General features: G+C 33.1%; 1 protein-coding gene across 4 annotated transcripts in view; it reads left to right on the top strand.

The window, feature by feature from the left end:
- PTPRZ1 (protein tyrosine phosphatase, receptor type Z1) overlaps positions 1-18,531 on the top strand; it is a 162,738-nt gene that overhangs the window by 128,276 nt on the left and 15,931 nt on the right. For 2 of the 4 annotated variants that reach the window (XM_015588410.2, XM_025045971.1), the window contains exons 13-19: positions 1,642-1,786; positions 9,046-9,137; positions 11,767-11,852; positions 14,341-14,361; positions 14,529-14,625; positions 16,870-16,952; positions 18,256-18,390. In XM_015588410.2, the coding sequence (XP_015443896.1) occupies positions 1,642-1,786; positions 9,046-9,137; positions 11,767-11,852; positions 14,341-14,361; positions 14,529-14,625; positions 16,870-16,952; positions 18,256-18,390 (659 nt within the window). The remainder of the gene's footprint in view (positions 1-1,641; positions 1,787-9,045; positions 9,138-11,766; positions 11,853-14,340; positions 14,362-14,528; positions 14,626-16,869; positions 16,953-18,255; positions 18,391-18,531) is intronic. The other 2 variants (XM_025045970.1, XM_025045972.1) reach the window with 1 other exon arrangement.

Genomic DNA, 18,531 nt, shown 5'->3' with positions numbered 1-18,531 from the left:
TTTATTACTCACAGACTTTTGATTTATGCAATAGCTACAATAGAAAAAATGTGAAGACAATCATGTATGAGACAAGTTGCTTTTGTAAACTTCACAAGGAAATTTTCAGTTCATTCACCATCAGATTCTTCAGGCTTCTAGATAAGCCTCACCACAATACGTAATCACCAGAGCACATGATTAACATGATAGAAAGTAAACTTGGGCTTCACTCACAAGAATATTAACTATAGTTTAGGGGTCAGTTGGCTTACAATATTTCCACTTTTTATACAGTTTTACAATTTTTAGTCACACCTTTGAATTCCACTTCTTTTCTAGCACATGCACTCATAATTATAAGAACAAACATCTTGGGAAGTTTGGGTGTCTTTATATTCCTTTGATATGCATGAGTAGATTAAATTATTGGCCTTTTTTTGCATCGTTCAGTTACAGAAGGAAGCTATCATTTTAAATCTTAAATTCTCTGCATTAGATACATTTTAATGATATGTTTATGAATTTGTTACTCTCAAATTTCTTATTCATAAATATTTAAAATTAAATTGAATCCCTTGTTTCGTATCACTAATAGTAAGATAGTATAACAGTACCAAATGTGCCATTTGTGTAAGAAGCGATGTAGAGACTCTCCTTGAGAATTTAAATTTAGTTTTTTCAAACTTCTACAGGTAGACAGGATGATGACACTGACACTTTGTAACGGAGTTAGTATATCAATGTGGTAGAATAGTTCTAATGTTCAATCATCTCAATTTCCTACTGCACACAACTCCAAGTAGAAGAGAAGGATGGTGACTGGCCACCCACACCCTGAGGTGCTGAAACTGTTTTTAACAGCTTGGAAGAATAGCTCCAGTGGCAGTGATTTTAAAAGTGCTAGAACAATAACATACCCGTATTAATCACAAAAATAGACATTTGCCATCTTTTAAAACTAACCCAAGGACAGAATTTAACCCTTTTTATAGTTTACCCTTTCATATTTAAAAAGAATTTGTTAGATCTAAGTAGTCCTTCAAATAACATTCAATAGTATTTTCATTTTTGATAGAGAAAAACAGTTGATATGAAGGGCATTCAAAATAACATTTTAAAGGCAACCTACATTTAAATTTTTAAATAGTTTGCTAAATTGAAGGGTTATCTTAATGTAAGGAGATAATGTAAGATTCTTCATAAAACTATTAACTGGTTCTAATTATTTACCTAATTGGAGGATTAAAAATAATTTCTTTAAAATTGATTTTGGGAAATCAAGATTATATATGTGATTCAGTAAGTAGCATTGTTTTTTTCTGATCATTTTATTTAAAATCTAGGTGGTTTTCTTATTTTAATACTTCTATTTCCATTTCAATAATCTTTTCAAGGCAGTTTTATGCTCACTTCCTGCCATGCCACCCTTACGTGGGTGCCAATGCCTGTTAGGATGTTATAGTTCTTAAGCTCTGATAGGCTGCCTTACTTTTTAAACTCTATTTTATTTAAATTGATTTATAATCATAGACATTCTTTGCATCATAGAGTCAAAATTTTAAAGGTAAGCAACAGCAATGAAGGTTGATATTATTCGGTTGAAAATGTAACTTTTCTTTGAGTTTAAATATCAACTGTCTCCATTTTCTCTGACTACAGAGGCCAGTAATAGTAGCCATGAGTCTCGTATTGGTCTAGCTGAGGGGTTGGAATCCGAGAAGAAGGCAGTTATACCCCTTGTGATCGTGTCAGCCCTGACTTTTATCTGTCTAGTGGTTCTTGTGGGTATTCTCATCTACTGGAGGTAAGTTGAGTGTTTGTTTTTGAAATGTATTTCATAAAGCTCAGATCTTGGCTATTTTTTATCTGAAATCTTTTTAAAGCATATTTAAAATTCCTTTTATTTGAAAGCTACCATTAATTTATCCAGGTAACTATGGATAAGGTGAATTTTTGAATCCAGAGGCATAATAATAATAAAAGATTTGATTGTTCTTCATACTTCAAACAATTAAAAGTAAAATGGAAGACCTTTGGCTTCAGTTAATATAATACAGTATTTTGACAGTTGCACTTTCATATTTCTAATTAATATTCAGTTATCATAGCATTTAACATAAATCTAAACTTCTTAGTTTAAATGCTCCAGCTGTTATAATTTCAAAAGTTATTATTTAGGAAAATGTAATTTTTTATATAGTAAAAAATAGTTTTTAAATAACATTAGATTTTGTACAAGATGCATATCAACTGCATACTAATAACAAAATGATAATTATATACGAAGTAAAAAGTCAAGCAATTAAAATATGAATATAATAAGAAAATAAGTTAACAACTATTTTTAAATGCATAGAATTTAAAAATTTATTATAATTTGCCTTGAGGATGAAATTCAGCTTCACTCTTATCAATAACCTACTAAAATCTTTAAAGGACAAGAAGAATTGTACCCATAATAAACTTCCCATCCTATATCAGGACAAACACACAGCAAATTAGTAGGTTTCCTAGGGGAACAATATAAGTCATTATAACTGTGTCGTTGGAAAACAAGGACTTTTTGATGATATAAGAAATCATATCTGTAAACTAAGAAAGGACATAGCTCAGTACTTATGATACTTTTTGTTTTTTTAAGTTTTATTAAATTGAGGTGACATTGGTGACTAAAATGATACAGTTTCAAGTGTACGATTCTATAATACATCATCTGTATATTGCATTGTATGCTCACCACCCAAAGTCAAATCTTCCATCACCATATATTTGACCCCTTTACCTTAACCTACCTCCCTATTCTCCCCTTTCTTTTACTAGCCACCGTATTGTTTTCTTTGTCTCTGAGTTTTTGTTTGTTTGTCTAGTTCATTCATTGTTTTCAGTTTTATATCCCACATATGAGTGAAATCAAACGGTTCTCAATTTTTTTCATCTGACTTATTTCACTTAGCTTATTTTCAAGATCTATCCATGTTGTCGCAAATGGCAGTATTTCATCTTTTCTTATGGCTGAGTAATATTCCATTGTATATTTGTCTCACACCTTCTTTATCCAATCATCTATCGAAGGACACTTCAGTTGTTTTCATGTCTTGGCCACTGCGAATAATATAGTAATGAACTTTTGTTTTAAAAGAGAATTTTGTTTCCTTTGTGGTCAGAGAACCAAGGATCTTAATAGGCCAGAATGAGCAAGTTAAATGTGAAATGTAGCGCTTGAGTAGGGATAGAATTCACAAAGTGGAGATAGAGGAGAAGGCCATTCCAGGAAGGGGCACAATAAGATGGAAGGACGGGAAGCAGGAGTGAGCAGAGTGGGTCTGAGACAGTGAGGCCTACAGCATGCCGTTGCATCTTGTTGTGCATGGTTTGACTAAGGATGACTGTTTTTATGGCCAACTGTATTTTATACCTGACTTCCTTTACATAACACAGCCAACTGCAGACTGTGGAGAACAGATCATGCTTTTGTTACCTACCATGGATTAGGAGTCTATTTTGTCCATAACGTGATGCAAACGAAGCTGCTTTCTTCGGTCATTTCTGTAATTGCCAATGACTCTTTTTACAGAAGATTCCATGCTTAGTGGAGTACCATGAACACAGTATATAATCCATTAATGTTTGCTCCACAAGAATTCATATTACTTTTGTCCCTTCTCTCCACTGAGCTTGTTAGCCCAACTCCTTACCAACATTCATATCATGTTGATTTAGATCACTAGTTTATGTCTAATCTGATTTTACCAACCAATTTTTGAAGTTAATGGGAATTGTGATTGTACTAATTTAAAATAAGATGGAAAAATAGCAAATTCCACTTCATAGTAAGGAGTGTTAGAATAAAATTCCAATAAAGATGCCAGATGGTTTATAGTTATAAGATTGAAATAACTACAAATTTTAAAATTAAGTCTTATTTACTATAATTTGATGTTTCATGGAAAATTAAAATCTGGAGTGGTTTTTATCTTCTATTAATAATGGGTCATCCCATCTGTATTATGCAGAGAAAAAAAATAAAATTACAAATTGGATAATATTAATTTGACCTTCACCAGTAAGGTGTTTCTCTTTCTTCACAAATAATACTTTATGTACCTTGAATACAGAGTGCATTAGTTTAAAAATGAGCACTCTGATGATTTTATGTATGTATTGTATATATCTATCAACTGTTCTGATAAGATTTGTTACTCCTACCCATTTCAAAATTTAATATATCTATCTTAGTCACAACCATTTGAAGTTCAATCACTTCAAAATTTAATTTTTTACATCAGTAATACAGTAGGGATATCATTTGCTAAATTACAAAATGCTAATGTTAGTGCATTATTCAAGGTTTGTGTGAATTCTCCAAATTCCAGAGTAAATGCATTTGTAAATAATATGATTTCACTAGCCAATGTGAAAACGTTTTAGACCTTCAGGAAACTCCAGCCTGTGGAAAGGGTTAAAAATTCACTAGCATGCCAACAAGAGTCCTAAAGGTGACATGGCCCTTACAAGTTTTTCCAAGTTTATATATTTAAACATTTTTCTAACCTAATTGTTTTAGAAAAAAAAAAATCAATCCTCTCTTTTGTCTAATTTACCTAACTCAAAGTGGTCCCCTATGTTTCATGTAAACCTTGAGAGAAAGGAAGAAAGAACAAATTAGAGGTGATAAAATCTGGGTCCCTTTTCCAGTAGAGCCTGGCATTTGCTATATGGGCTTGGGCATGTCACTTACCCACTTAGGGATTCATTTTCCCTTTTTACCATTTGGTAGAAATGTTCACTAAATCATCTTTAAAATTTAGTCAGACCTTTAGGGTTTCTGTGATGAATGCAGCATGATGAATATTGTTTCATATTTGTATAAGGATCTAAAAAATAGAATAATAATTACACATTTCTAGCTTTTAATTCTAAATACTTACTGTGATGAAAAGGTGTAAATTAAATAATCAGATTAACATTGATTGATAGGACCTATGTCTACAAGTTTAAAACAGTCATCACTTTTTTCATCATGGCTGAGTGATAATTAGCAGGAGACATAGTTATCAACACTTAGCACATAGACGTGAAGACATTCACTGCTTATACAGAACAGATGGACTATAGATATTGAATCTAGTCATACATTAAATAATATGCCTTGAAATTATTTTCCAGATGTTTTAAGGTATAATTTACATGAGCCAAGTTGTTTCTAAGATGCAAAATTACTTCAATAAGGAAGATTTTCAAAAAGTTCTCTTTAAAGATAACAAAGGGTAAATCTTTAAGAGGTTTTTTAATAGTTAGAATATAAAAAACACCAAAGGTGTATTCAACAAAACAGTATTCCATCAAAATCAGTAGAGAAAAGAACTTTCCATAGACACATTGTTTTGGCTGGGGGAAGTGGGAAGAAAAACATTACAAATTCTCTCTTGATCTAAAACTTAAATTTGTGAGTCATTGAGGGTAGCTACCAACCCAGAATGGAGGCCTCCCAGTACCATGCTGCCTTTTAAGTAGAATGTCACCTCCTAGGTAAGGTTGCACTATAAATTATACCTAAGCAATGTACAGATGCCCTTCATCCAGAATTTATTCTGTACTATTTTCATTTTCCCAGTTATAAGCTTTTTGGTATGACTTATAGGTTCTTTTGTTACTAGTTAAAGCAAGTAACATTATTGGACCATTTATTTTTTAAAAAACCAACAAATATTTCATTACATAGCTGAAAAGAATAGAGTTGGTATTAACCCAGATACTATAATGAACATGAGCAACATGTAAACCTCAGTACCAGCATGTTTTAATATACCTTTTCTGTTCTAAGACACTGCCTTCTTCCCATTCTCTCAGACACATTCTCTGTCTATCCATCTATCCATCTATTCATCCATCTATCTATCCCTCTATCATCTATCTTTCTCTAGCTATATATTCTGCCTCTTTCTCCCAAGTGTTTTGAGAATTTAAGTTATCCCATTTGAGGCTCAGGTAGGCAAGAGAATTTAGGATGCAGCTGAAAAATTTATGGTTGGTGGGATTGACTTGCCTCATCTAATCATTCAGCATTTAATCACTATTATACTCCTGGCACTGTATTAAAAGTTGGATCTACATAAATCAAAAGACATGGATCCATTTTTTTAAACAAAATGTAATGAGGATATAGGCAGAAAACAAATATATTGCAAAATAATTATTTTAACAACCGATTATTAAAATATTTAAAATAATAGAGAATAATGTCCAGGATGTAAGGGTCATCCTTGGATTAGTTAAGTGTATATTTCAAAACAATCTTTATACAGGTGAGTGTGAATGGAAGTTTGTGTTGAGTGCAATGGAAGCAGAGAAACTGGAGTGTGAGAGTCTGCTTGAGAAACTAGAGGCTATTTCACAGGGAAGACACCACTGAGCTATTTTTAAGGAAGACAGTATTTGCCTAGCACATCAGTGACTGAGACATTTTAGTCAGAAGGAAACCCATGTTTAAAGCAGGGAAGAGAAATACTGAGTTAGGACAGAACAAAGTATGTTTAGTGATCTACAACTGTACAGTGTTATTGGAGTATAAACATCAAAAATGGCAAGGACCATGGGTAGGTAGGGTTTACATATTGAAAGATCATAGATACCGCAATCTAAAAATCTGTAAAGTGCTAGAGCCAGTGTGTCAAAATAATAAGGAGATAGATTTTTTGGCTTTATACAAGAACAGATTTCACTAGTAAAAAGCATAACAGTGGAACAAGAAGACCTCCTCTTTTGTATCATTTGGAAGTACTTAGAAGGGAATGAGTTTCAAGTTAGTATAAGAAAGAAATATCTAACAACTAAAGATTGTTCATAAAGAAGTGAGCTTCTTGTCATTGAATATATTCAAACCGGACCTTCTTTATATGTTAAAGATGTTGTTGGAAGGACTCATATTAGTTGTGATATTGACCTAAGTCCCTTAAAGCATTTTGTAACTTTTAGATTCATTGAAAAATAAATAGAATTCCTTTTACTGGCTTCCATAACCATATTTTAGAGGCATCAAAGAGATTTTAATGCCGTGACCTTAAAAGCAAGTATCAAACCCAGTGTTTTTGTATCAATGTGTCAGAATATGCTACATCTGTGGTTGCACAAAGAAGCCAAACTTTCCCTCTAGTTTCTGCTCCAGTATGGTTTCAGCTGTGCTCATGTGGACTTCTGATAGGATAGTTTCTTTCTCCTGAGACCTGTGGCCCTCACCCCTCCATCCCTCATGAGTCTGCCACTCTCTCCACTTCCCAGGATATGAACCCAGCTCAGGATCCCTTCAACACTTGATTCTACATCCACTCATCTTCCCATACCACCTGTTCTCTTTTGAAGACATCCTTAGGTCCTCTCAGTTATCTATGTTCTCACAGGTTTGATTATCAAAGGCTTATGCCAAGCTATGCACCTCATTGCTTTTGGATTTTTTTCTTGTAAAATTAAGGTTAGAAATTATGTAACTTTATACTACACTGACTTATAGCAGTGAATTCATTGAACATATATTTTGGGGCACCTACAACATGCCCAATACTGTTCTTAGCACTGAGGACTAACACTGCAGTGATTAAGACAAAGTACTTTGCCTTTGTGGAGCTTACATTCCGATAAGGGAAAACCAGCTGAAAACGTGTAAGACAAGTAAACAAATACATAAATAAGTGCCATAAAGTGAGCAAAAGGGCAAAGAACAGTGACTTGGTGGGCTAGGCGGTACTTTTAGCTATTATGTCAGAGAACTCGGAGAGGGAGTAGCCAATTACAAAAATAATGTGAAGGATGGTTGGCCAGAGGGAACGGCAAGAACCAAGGCCCTGAGATGGTATTGACAGGGCCTCTTCGAGGGAGAAGAAGATCAGTGTGGACTAGAGCCTGGTGGGTGAGGGAAGGAGTTGTAGGAGATGAGACTGCTGAAGTAGGAGGGAGGCCAGGTCACAGAGGCTCTTCTAGTCTTTGCTGAAATAATTGAATATCATTTTAATTCCAGTGGGAAGCCATTGAAGAATTTTAGGCAGGGAATTTGTTACTGAAAAAATATCACAATTTAGGTGTGTCATATAATAAGAAATGTTATGTTAAAGTTCATTAGGATAAATATCTTGTAGCTTGAAGCTTATAAATAGAAAACAAGATTGGCATTTTTACCCAAATGGATATTTCTGTTTAAACTTAACCACTTATGAATAATATTTCAAGTAAATTAAGTGACCCATATCAAAGAGTGCCATTAGCAGTTTTAATTATCATCTAAATTTTTAAATAAGGATGATTTGCATTAGTTTTTAGCAGCAGTTGGTTTTTTGCTCTTTGCAATAGTTTGTAGTGTGCTCTTAACAGATGTTACTCTTATTATCTGAATGAAAATAGATTCCGGTGACATTGTAGGTCATATTGTTGATTCCAAATGTATTTATTCTCAAAACCCTCATCAGCAAGGCCAGCATCTATTGGGAAGAAAATCACCACTGTTTTTAGTTATATGCTCATTATTTTTTCACTTTGTTCTGTCATTATTGCATTATTCTTACAGTGTAAATCTGTCTCTTTTTTTCATCAAAATGTTACCACTGCGGAATTTCATTTCTACATAGTGGTAGATTGCTGCCTTTTGCTAGCACCTGAATATGCTCAGAAGAGCCTGGCCACTGAAATACTGACTGAAAATAGCTTTGGACACACTTTCTTTTTCACTCTGGTCCTTTCCAAGGTGGCAGGATATGCTAGTATATATAGCAGCCGTAGAAGAGTAACTATATGAGGTGTCCTATCTCATAAAGTACAACTTAGTACCAACTATTTTAAATGCTGTCTCTGCTTTCAGCATGTCTGTTATCTGCTTGCTCTTCTGCATCTGGTAAAGGTATAACTGAGATAATTTGGAGGCCACAAATATTTTTAATACCTGTATTTTATAAAAGAGTTATAGGTTTCCACTTACATTTTAATTCTGGAGACTTCTGTCATAATTTTCAAGCAGTTCAGAAGTTGTCTTATTATCCATGGCAGCCAGTAGTATAAATTGCTTTCTTTCCTTTCCAGGAAATGCTTCCAGACTGCACACTTTTATTTAGAGGACAGTACTTCCCCTCGAGTGATATCCACACCTCCAACACCTGTCTTTCCAATTTCAGGTAATAGCTTAAAGTGTGACCGTGAGTAGCTGGCAAATATTGAATGAGAAGCACAATGTTGGAAGATTCATCCTTATGAGAGTTCTTTGCAAATGGCTGTAATCCACATTAGTAAATATTGGTGTTGCCCAAAATATTTGTTACCTCACATGTCAGGCACCCAGGTGTAAACCTTGTTCTCATAATTTCAAACATTCTTAATTATACAGATGATGTAGCAAAATAATTTATAATTGTTCAGATGTAATATGTTAAAGAACATAAAAAATTGTAGCAATAAAATATCAGTTAAGAATAATGCTGACTTTCAGTCATTTCAATTACTTTAATGGAAACCTAAACAGCAAAAGCAGACTAAATCAATGCAGTAGGGTGGAGAGGACAAGATAACAAAAATGGAGACAAAGTTTAGTTTCTTTCTGATCATCCGAGTTTATGTGAGAAAAGATTTTTTAACCACATTAGGAAAAAAGCTATAAAATGATTAGGGTAGAGGAAAAACATGAGTACAAAGAATGTATAGTTGCCTGAAATACTTCATGTCAAAGTGTCAAACAGTTAAAATATTGGAGAAAATACTAACTTTTTTATCAGAACTTACCTGGTTAACAATATGCAGAAATCAGCCAGTGTCATTTTGATTAAGGCACTATAAGTTCACAGACACTTATTTAATTAACATTGAATAACATTTCAGAATGAATGTGATAACCAAAAAGGAATTGTCTAGAAATGTATGGACTATGGAAGAAGCACCGGAGGATAGAGGATGAGTTAAGGATGTAGAGAGTCATCAAATCAGGGAAAACAAACAAAAAAATTCATCTACATGGCCATTTTACCAAAGCCTCTTTTTAAATTGTCTAGTACAAGATGCGTTATTGCTAAAGGCCCAAGTTCTACATGACGTCATCTTCTGAAATCTCAGAAGAAAAAATAGAGAAGCAGTTTCTTTGTAATTTTCAACAGGCATAGGAATCAGAAATATTTGGCTTTTTTTTCCTGTTTCATCAACTCTGTCTTTAACAACCACTGTTTTATTTGTGTTTTTCCAGTTTATATTAAAATTCTGTGTGTTTATTTTAGCACAGCATGATTTCTCATTAACATATTTAGAATTTTGAGGCTCACAGTTCTCAGATATCTGTTGCCTTTTGCTTCCCTCTACTTTCAAACATACTTCTACATACCCCTTCAGCATGGGTGTGCAAATTAACCATAATATTACCCAAAGTCCAGAATCATTTATTATTAACAATGAATAAAATAATGCAAAATTAAGACCTTGTCCAGGAAATCCAGAATCCCTGTTCTACTCCCCAAATAGTGATCAAGGTCATCTCCTCTGTTCATCTGCTCAGCTCTCAAAAATGCACCCCTGATAACCCAAATATGCACACTTCCATGAAAAATCATAATATAAAAAGATGTGTTGATCTTGCTAACATGCAAACCAATTTATAAAAGAAAATACCAAAATAACAACTGTAAATAAAAAGAAGTTAGTTTACTTGTGAAAGAGGTTACCTGTACAAGATTATATCAATGGGTTTGAACAATCTTTAGTAGAAGAACCAATGAATTAGACGTGACAAATTATTTTGTTTCCTTATCTAATTATAAAAGCTTCTTCCAGGCGAGATCCTTCTGTGGGTGTGAAGGTGAAATTACACTTTGTCTAGTATTTCTTAAGCTTAACTGGCTAATTCAATTTTAGTATTCAGGTACACTCATCTGAAAGAACAGATGGATTTTACTTTTTTTAAAATCAACAAATTCTTTGTCACTGAAGCTTAAAAATATTAAATGGCCTAGATACTGAACATCTGTTGATGTAAATAACTGTTTCTAGTGAAATGTGTTTGATGTTTCCTTGTCAGAGAAATCACTTGTGAAATTGCATACTGTGAACTAGTAATATGTTTAATCTAAGAAAGTTTTTCCAGGAAAAACAAAATAGAGCCAGTTGAAATAATTCGGCCCCTTCACAATTAATTAACAGATCCAGTGACTTTGTTTACATAGCATATTTTCAAGTTAGAATTCTTGAAATATTACAAGATTAAAAGTCCCACAGGTTTTTGACATTATCGTTAATGAATAGTCTGAATATAAATGTTCTCTATTATTTATAAATGAAGGAAAAAATGTTTCGAATGTAAAAATCTGACTATTTAACTGTAAGACATTAAACTATACAATTTTATAAAACTGAAATTGTGCTATATATTATGTTTAGGCCATGGTAAAATTGAAAGTATATTATTTCTGCATTTTTTTTCCAGAATTTACATGCAGCTCTCACTCATGCTAAAGAAAATTACTCATAAAAAGATGCAGTCCATTGATAAGTGAGGCTTTGGTAATATTTATAATTCTTTTCTCTTTAGAGTCTGAGAGGAAAAAAAGATTCCTGATCAAATCATAATTCTAAAATGCAGTAAATATAAAGAAAATTGGTCATCGTTGCTTACTTTCATCAAATACTGAGATTCAGTCAGGATTATAAGAATCATTGAACTTTGAAGTTGTTTTAGAAAAAGCGCTTTTTAAATCTTTAGAAATGAGAGACATGTTCATTTAAGTCGAATTATCCTTTCCAACCTAATTTTTTTTTCTATTCATGTAGATGAAGTTGGAGCAATTCCAATAAAGCACTTTCCAAAGCATGTTGCAGACTTACATGCAAGTAGTGGGTTTACTGAAGAATTTGAGGTATGATTTTAATATGTCTATTTTAGGTAATATGGAAAATAGTAAATTTAAAAAATTCAGCAGTAGACTATTTCTTGACCTAATGACATTGAAACCATTTTCATTTCTAGTAAAAGTATTAGTTCTGTAATCACTTACGTGTGTAGATGTGTTATGTTTATCATACGATTTAGAAAATTGTTTTTCCATTTTAAAAGCCATGTTGTACTAGTTGAAAATTAAAAACATTGTTAATATTCATCCACAAAATACAGAATTCCAGAATTCTGTTTTAGATAATCTGAATTAGTAATACTAATGCCTTTTAATTTTCTAAATTACATTAATTACACTAAACTACTAAATTTCATGATTTTCAGCCAATCTACATACAAACTCTTTATACAAAGTACTTACAAAATCTTGAAAGTATTACACCAGTATAAATGCAGAAGCATTTATTATACAGGTATAATAAATATTATACAAGGTAAAATCCCATCTTCTCAAGAAAATATACATTTATAAGAAAATGTAAACTTTATAACCAGTGAAAATTTTTCTAGTAATACCCCTTAAAACACACTTAACTGGAAGGGGCAGAGAGATTTATTACAAATTCATCATGGCCCACTAGCTATCAGTTTAGAAGGTTTTTCAAAATAGGGTGCCATAAGCCCAGAGTTAACAATAATAACCCAAAAAAATAAAAGTTACCATTATTGCGTACTCCCTATAATATGCTGGTCATTGTAGTAGGTGATTCTACATTCAACCTTCACTCAACTAATGAATAGTAGAGCTGGGATTCAAACCTAGGTTTATGATTTTAAAACTCATATCTTTTCCATTCTAGCAAGCTAGGAATCTATCTTCAGCCCTCCCTCTTACTCCTTCCCTCTAGAAAGTATCACATTACTTTTCCGTCTCCCCCTGACCTCCAAACACTCTGTGATCTTTAAAGCACTTTGAGCTTTGATCCCAATCAGAATGTGTTCCGCTCTTTCCATTGCACCCCACAGCTGCATCCCAGGAGTCACACCAAAAAAGTATTTTTAAGGTCATAGATTAGGAAGCTTTCAGAAATCAAAAGAAATAGAAGTGAAATGTGATATCATTTCACTAAATTAAAAAAAGAAGCCAATTCATTTAATCTTAAAAGAGATCTAAGTCACAGCTACATTGCATAAGAAAGCAGTGTGATGTAATGGCTAAGTAAAGTGAAGTAATATAGAGAATTACACATTTAAAACATCAAATTATTTTTTCTTACCATAATAAAGGTTACTGGGTAGTGCGATGCTAACTCAGAGAAACTATCAGGCTCATATCAAACAAAATCATAAGAGGAAGAATATGTCAAAGATGGGTCTAATCTTCCAAATGTTAAAAATCTTAAGAAAAAAAATAGACAATTTATAATAGAGCTGCTGTTAGCATATGTGCAAAGGCAAACATAGTTTCCACAACTATAAAATCATTTTGAATATTATTAAGCTGTTTGCAATAATTAAATTAATAAAATAACCTCAGAAAGTGCTTTCTTAATTCCATTGCTCTTAACTCCATTCTGATTCAAGAAAACTTCATTAACTTAATAATTAGCTTAATAACTAATAATGCTATACCTTTTAAGTGGTTCATATATTAAATTGTTTTTTAATGTAGAATCAGAATTATTTGCTGCAAAAGAGGCCTCAAAAGCTTATTTGGAGAGAAGCTGGGCCATTTGCTGATGAATCAGTTTCATATTTGGGTTACATACTTCCTCAAAAATTATAAGGTTTTTATATTATTATCTTAATATTAAATAATTGTTAATTCCAAACTAATCTATTTAGTTAGAAAACATCTCTGAAAAGGATTTTAATTCATTTTAGAAGATAATTGACAGAAGTAATTTTTCTGTACCCATTGAAGTTTAAATTAAAAAGAGGTCTACTAATTAAATATGTAGAAAGTAATGCTATCTAAATTTTTGTTTCAAAATGACGTTGACTATATGATAAAAAGATTTCAGAGATTTTTTAATATTTTGATAGCTCTAAGTCAGTTGCAAACCACCTAACAGGAAGCTGTTTATTCTTTTTAAATTATGCAAAATAAACAAGAAAATGTATCACTAATTCAGAGTTTCAAATAGTGCTATCGTGGTCGAATAACCTTATATTTTGATTTTAGCAAATCTGACTAATACGACAAAATGTATCATCAAATATATGGTTTTTCTCATCTGCATTTTTAAATTCATTATATTATTATACTACCATTCCTTTTTGAAAATGTTATTTTTTCCCTTTTACATAATTTTATAAAGTTCCAAATTATTAAAAATTTTGATTTACATGCAACTGTTTGAAACATTCTGTTTTGTTAGTATTTGACAAATGTATTTATTGCATGATCATAGTTTTCCATTGTAAACCTAATATGAACACTTTTTTTTCTCATTTGTCGTGTGCTGTGGAATTTGATTTCTTTACTTTTTTGGCATTCATTCCCTCATTAGACACTGAAAGAGTTTTACCAGGTAAGGCATTATTTCACTGCATTTTCTTTTAGCCAAGAAATAGTTGTAATGTAAAAAAATACATATTTTTGGATAGATTATTTTGTTTGTTTTGTCTTCATTATATTTTAAAGCACTTCGCTTGAAAAGATATGTGTTAACATGTTATACGTACAATTTTTCTACAGGAAGTGCAGAGCTGTACTGTTGATTTAGGTATTACAGCAGACAGCTCCAATCACCCAGACAATAAACACAAGAACCGATACATAAATATTGTTGCCTGTAAGTATATCCTTTACTCAGCTCTGACTTTGTTATCATTGTCATTGTTATGCATTTAAACAATGTCCTGAAGCCTTCTGAGCACTACACTGAGGTGTAGCTATTTCAGGACCTGTGTATCAGGGAATAAGACTTGTGTTTGCTGATATATAGTGTTATATCACTCTAACTTAAATATACTCTGTAATTAATGACTTTTTTCTTTTTAACAAAACAAATTCAAATGTTAGTCCAGTCCTTTCTTCAGGTCCCATGGACTGCAAATCTGTTGTTATGCTTTCTTGTATTATTTATATTCCACAGTTCTATTTTCACTTGAGCTCTAATTTTATGTGAATTTATTAACCAAGTGATATTTTCTTTAGACTTTATTTTTTCCTCCCACTCTTTTCCTTCCTCTCTTGCCATTCTTGCTCAGGTCTTACAAAGGGTTAGTTGGATTCCTTCTTTCCCTTTATTTTCTTAGCTATTCTCTCTTTTTCTTCTCAATTTGCAACTATCTGTTTCTGTGGTTTATTGCAAGTTTGTTTTTTCCTATGAAATTACCATCTTTAGTCTGTCTCTTTTAATTCAAGCATAATTGACATACAATATTGTATTTCTTTCAGGTATACAATACAGCAATTCAATATTTGTATATAGCACCTCTTGTTTACGTTTCTTCTTATTTTATCCTAAATTTCTTCCCTGCCATCTCTTGAAATCCATCTTTATTCCCCCTTCCTGAAACTTCTTATATTCTTCCTTATATTTTTAGTGAGCTTCCCTGGATTCATATGAACACAGTGTTACCAGCTTGGTTATTTAAATCCTAGTTTCTGGAAGCCAATGAAGCTGCACTCTCCTCCCATTTATCATCACATTTTTAAATAGTTTGCGTAGATGCTACCTTTGTTTCCACAGAGCTTACACCAATTTTTATTTTTTTAGTGGAAGGTTCTGCTTCATGTTTGCCTTCCTCAACTGAAGGAACTACCTTAGCTGCACATAAAAACTCTGCTGCTTCTTGGATAGCCTGAAGTTGTTGGTAAACTAGTCCCTATACTAGCTAAATAAAATACCCACCAGGTAATTAAGAAGAGGATTAACCTTTGTCGAACACCTACTATGTGCCTGGCATTGTAAAGACATAACATCATTTAATCCCTGAAACAATTTGGCAAGATAGGTAATAACAGTCCTATTTTCGAGATGAAGAAAAACAACCCAGAAAATTTACCCAGTATCATCCATCAGAACATATTAGAACCAAAATACCAAAATAGGCCAACCTGGCTTTAAACCCATCATTCCATTGCCATACATATATTTCTGCATATATTCCCTGCACCTTTGTGAGCCGCTATTGTCACAGTAGTATTAATATTCCAGAATATCTCTTTAACTCATCATGGTTTGGTCTGTATTTACTTCTTCATCCTTGAAAAAAACAAATAATCTTCCCTGTGAAACTACCAAGTTTTCTTCTAGTAACACTTTCCTTTTTATTTTGTAATTCCTCCAAATAGATATAGTTTCTCTGTAGAACTGAAGTCAGTCCCAGACTCCTCATTTCAACACATTTTAGTTATCACAATACACAGTGTGTAAATTACCATAGTTTTCATCCCCTTTGATTGGCAGTTCAGGATCCACATCCTCTGTCCTTGGACAAACGTTCTACTGCCTCCTTTTGCAATCGTTCGTTTTTGAGGTTCTTCCCTTGAAAGAGCTGTTTACTGTAACCATTCACAGTAACTTCTATGTCCCTTCCGCTTCTTTCTCTACTTCCTCTTCCTCCATCAGTCACCTCTTCAAAGAGAATGTGCTGCCATCCTTAGCTTTCTGAGACCCCATCACTCTTCTCTCCCCTTCAGTGACTCTCCACTCTTCACAGCTCCAGTATCCACCTTTAGAAACACAAGATGCGAAGTCCAGATTTCAATCTCGATGAAAACATTTATTATCATTCCAAACTAATTTATTCCTTCATGTTCCCGTACTACTTCACACCTTTCTTGACACCTGAACATTCCTCTCTGTGCACTCGTCCATTCTTACCTTCTACCTTAAAAAGCTTCTTGAAGGCAGAAGCTCTTGTTTTTTTTTAATCTTTATCTTTGTCATCTCTGTTCCCCTAAAAGCCTACCAAAATTATATTTGTGTTGATTTTAGTTGTACTTGATAAATTATTATGTAAATGTAAATTACCTTTATGCTGAAAAGTTGTCTGTATTATAATGAAATATTTTTTTTTTATTACAGATGACCATAGTAGGGTTAAGCTTGCACAACTTGCTGAAAAAGATGGCAAACTGACTGATTACATCAATGCCAATTATGTTGATGTAAGCATGCTTTAATGGAAATGTTTATGGAAATTGTACTAGACTGTGAATTTATTATGTCACTGTGCTGTACATATACTGGTACTTAGTACATGTTATATGACTAATAATAAAAAATACAAATCAGTGGTTTGAGATCCCATGATTAAAGGATTTAAGATTGAATAACAGTCAAGCTATTATATTTGGTTTATCTCCTACATGAAAGAGAGATTCAGGCTGGGAATGTATGTTCAACATAGAATATATATATACAGATAGGTTTATAATTCCTTAAAAGTGAAAGGCAGGACCGGTGCTTATTTTGAGTGTCCTAGAGCTTCCGGCACATAGTTGTATAGATAGTAGATGATCGATAAATGCTGACCAAAAAGTTTTCCAGGTGGTGCTGGCTAAAAGTGATTAGTAAACCAGTTAACAGCCTTTACAATCCTGGGCACCCCTCAGGACACCCCAACTTTGTAGAACTTACTGGGGCTCACCAGGGACATCAGAACACTGACTGACTTACTGGTTTTTCACTATGGTCAGTTAAATGTCAGAGGAGCTCCATTATTTTCCTGACACTGACCTCCCAATCTAGCCACCTTCAGGTCTTTGCTATGTGGAACATGGAATTCAAAGATGTTAGTACCAAATATAGGTATACACTGGGTTCGTTAAAGGCAACTGCTTCATGCTTCCAGCAGAGGCAATGTATGTGTCATATTAAACATACGCTTTGGAGTCAGAACTGGTTTTGAATCCCAGCCCTGGGCGCTGGCTAGATTTGGGAGCTTGGAAAGCTACTTAACTCCTTTAAGCTTCAGTCCTCATCTCCAAATCAGGGATGATGCTTTCATTTTGCATATACATTAAGAATTAGGATTAATGTTTATAAAACCTCTTCGCCAACAATGGGTGCTCAGTGATGGATAATTATTAATGATTAGCATTGCTCCATTCCACCAAAGAGGAAAAGGAGACAACACCAAAAATTTCTTAACTATTGTAGACAGCTGAGCACAATTAAAGATCAGATATTAAGCATAGTACTTAGATTAAATTGTACCTGGACTAAAGGTGCATAGAATTGTCGTTGTACCAAAACAAACAGAACTCTGTTTTTTTCCTACAAAAAATGTAGTTAAAGAAGAGTTGCTATATTTGTTAGTACTATTGAGTTTCTCCAACTTTGCAAGTTTGTTTTTTATGATTTTCTTTTAAAGAAAGAAAAGGTGCTGACCTTAAAAACTTAAGTTTTATGTGGTTAAAATGGCATACAAATCAGTTAGTAAGAAATGTTTGTCATTTGTTTCCTCAGGGTTACAACAGACCAAAAGCTTACATTGCTGCCCAAGGTCCCCTGAAATCCACAGCTGAAGATTTCTGGAGAATGATATGGGAGCATAATGTGGAAGTTATCGTCATGATAACAAACCTCGTGGAGAAAGGAAGGGTATGTTATCTCCAAAATAGCGATTAAAGGTGCTTTTAATTGCTTTCAATAGAGTCAGCATTAGGAAACAGCAAAAATCCTGACTATGAGAGCTAGTCAGGTTTCCTTTCTGGTAAGTATGCTAGCTAAAGGAAAACTGTT

This window comes from Pteropus alecto, unplaced genomic scaffold (genome assembly GCF_000325575.1).
Source record: "Pteropus alecto unplaced genomic scaffold, ASM32557v1 scaffold22, whole genome shotgun sequence".
Taxonomy (NCBI): Eukaryota; Metazoa; Chordata; class Mammalia; order Chiroptera; family Pteropodidae; genus Pteropus; species Pteropus alecto.
The sequence above is the reverse complement of the archived record's forward strand: the minus strand, read 5'-3'. Positions and strand labels throughout refer to the sequence as shown.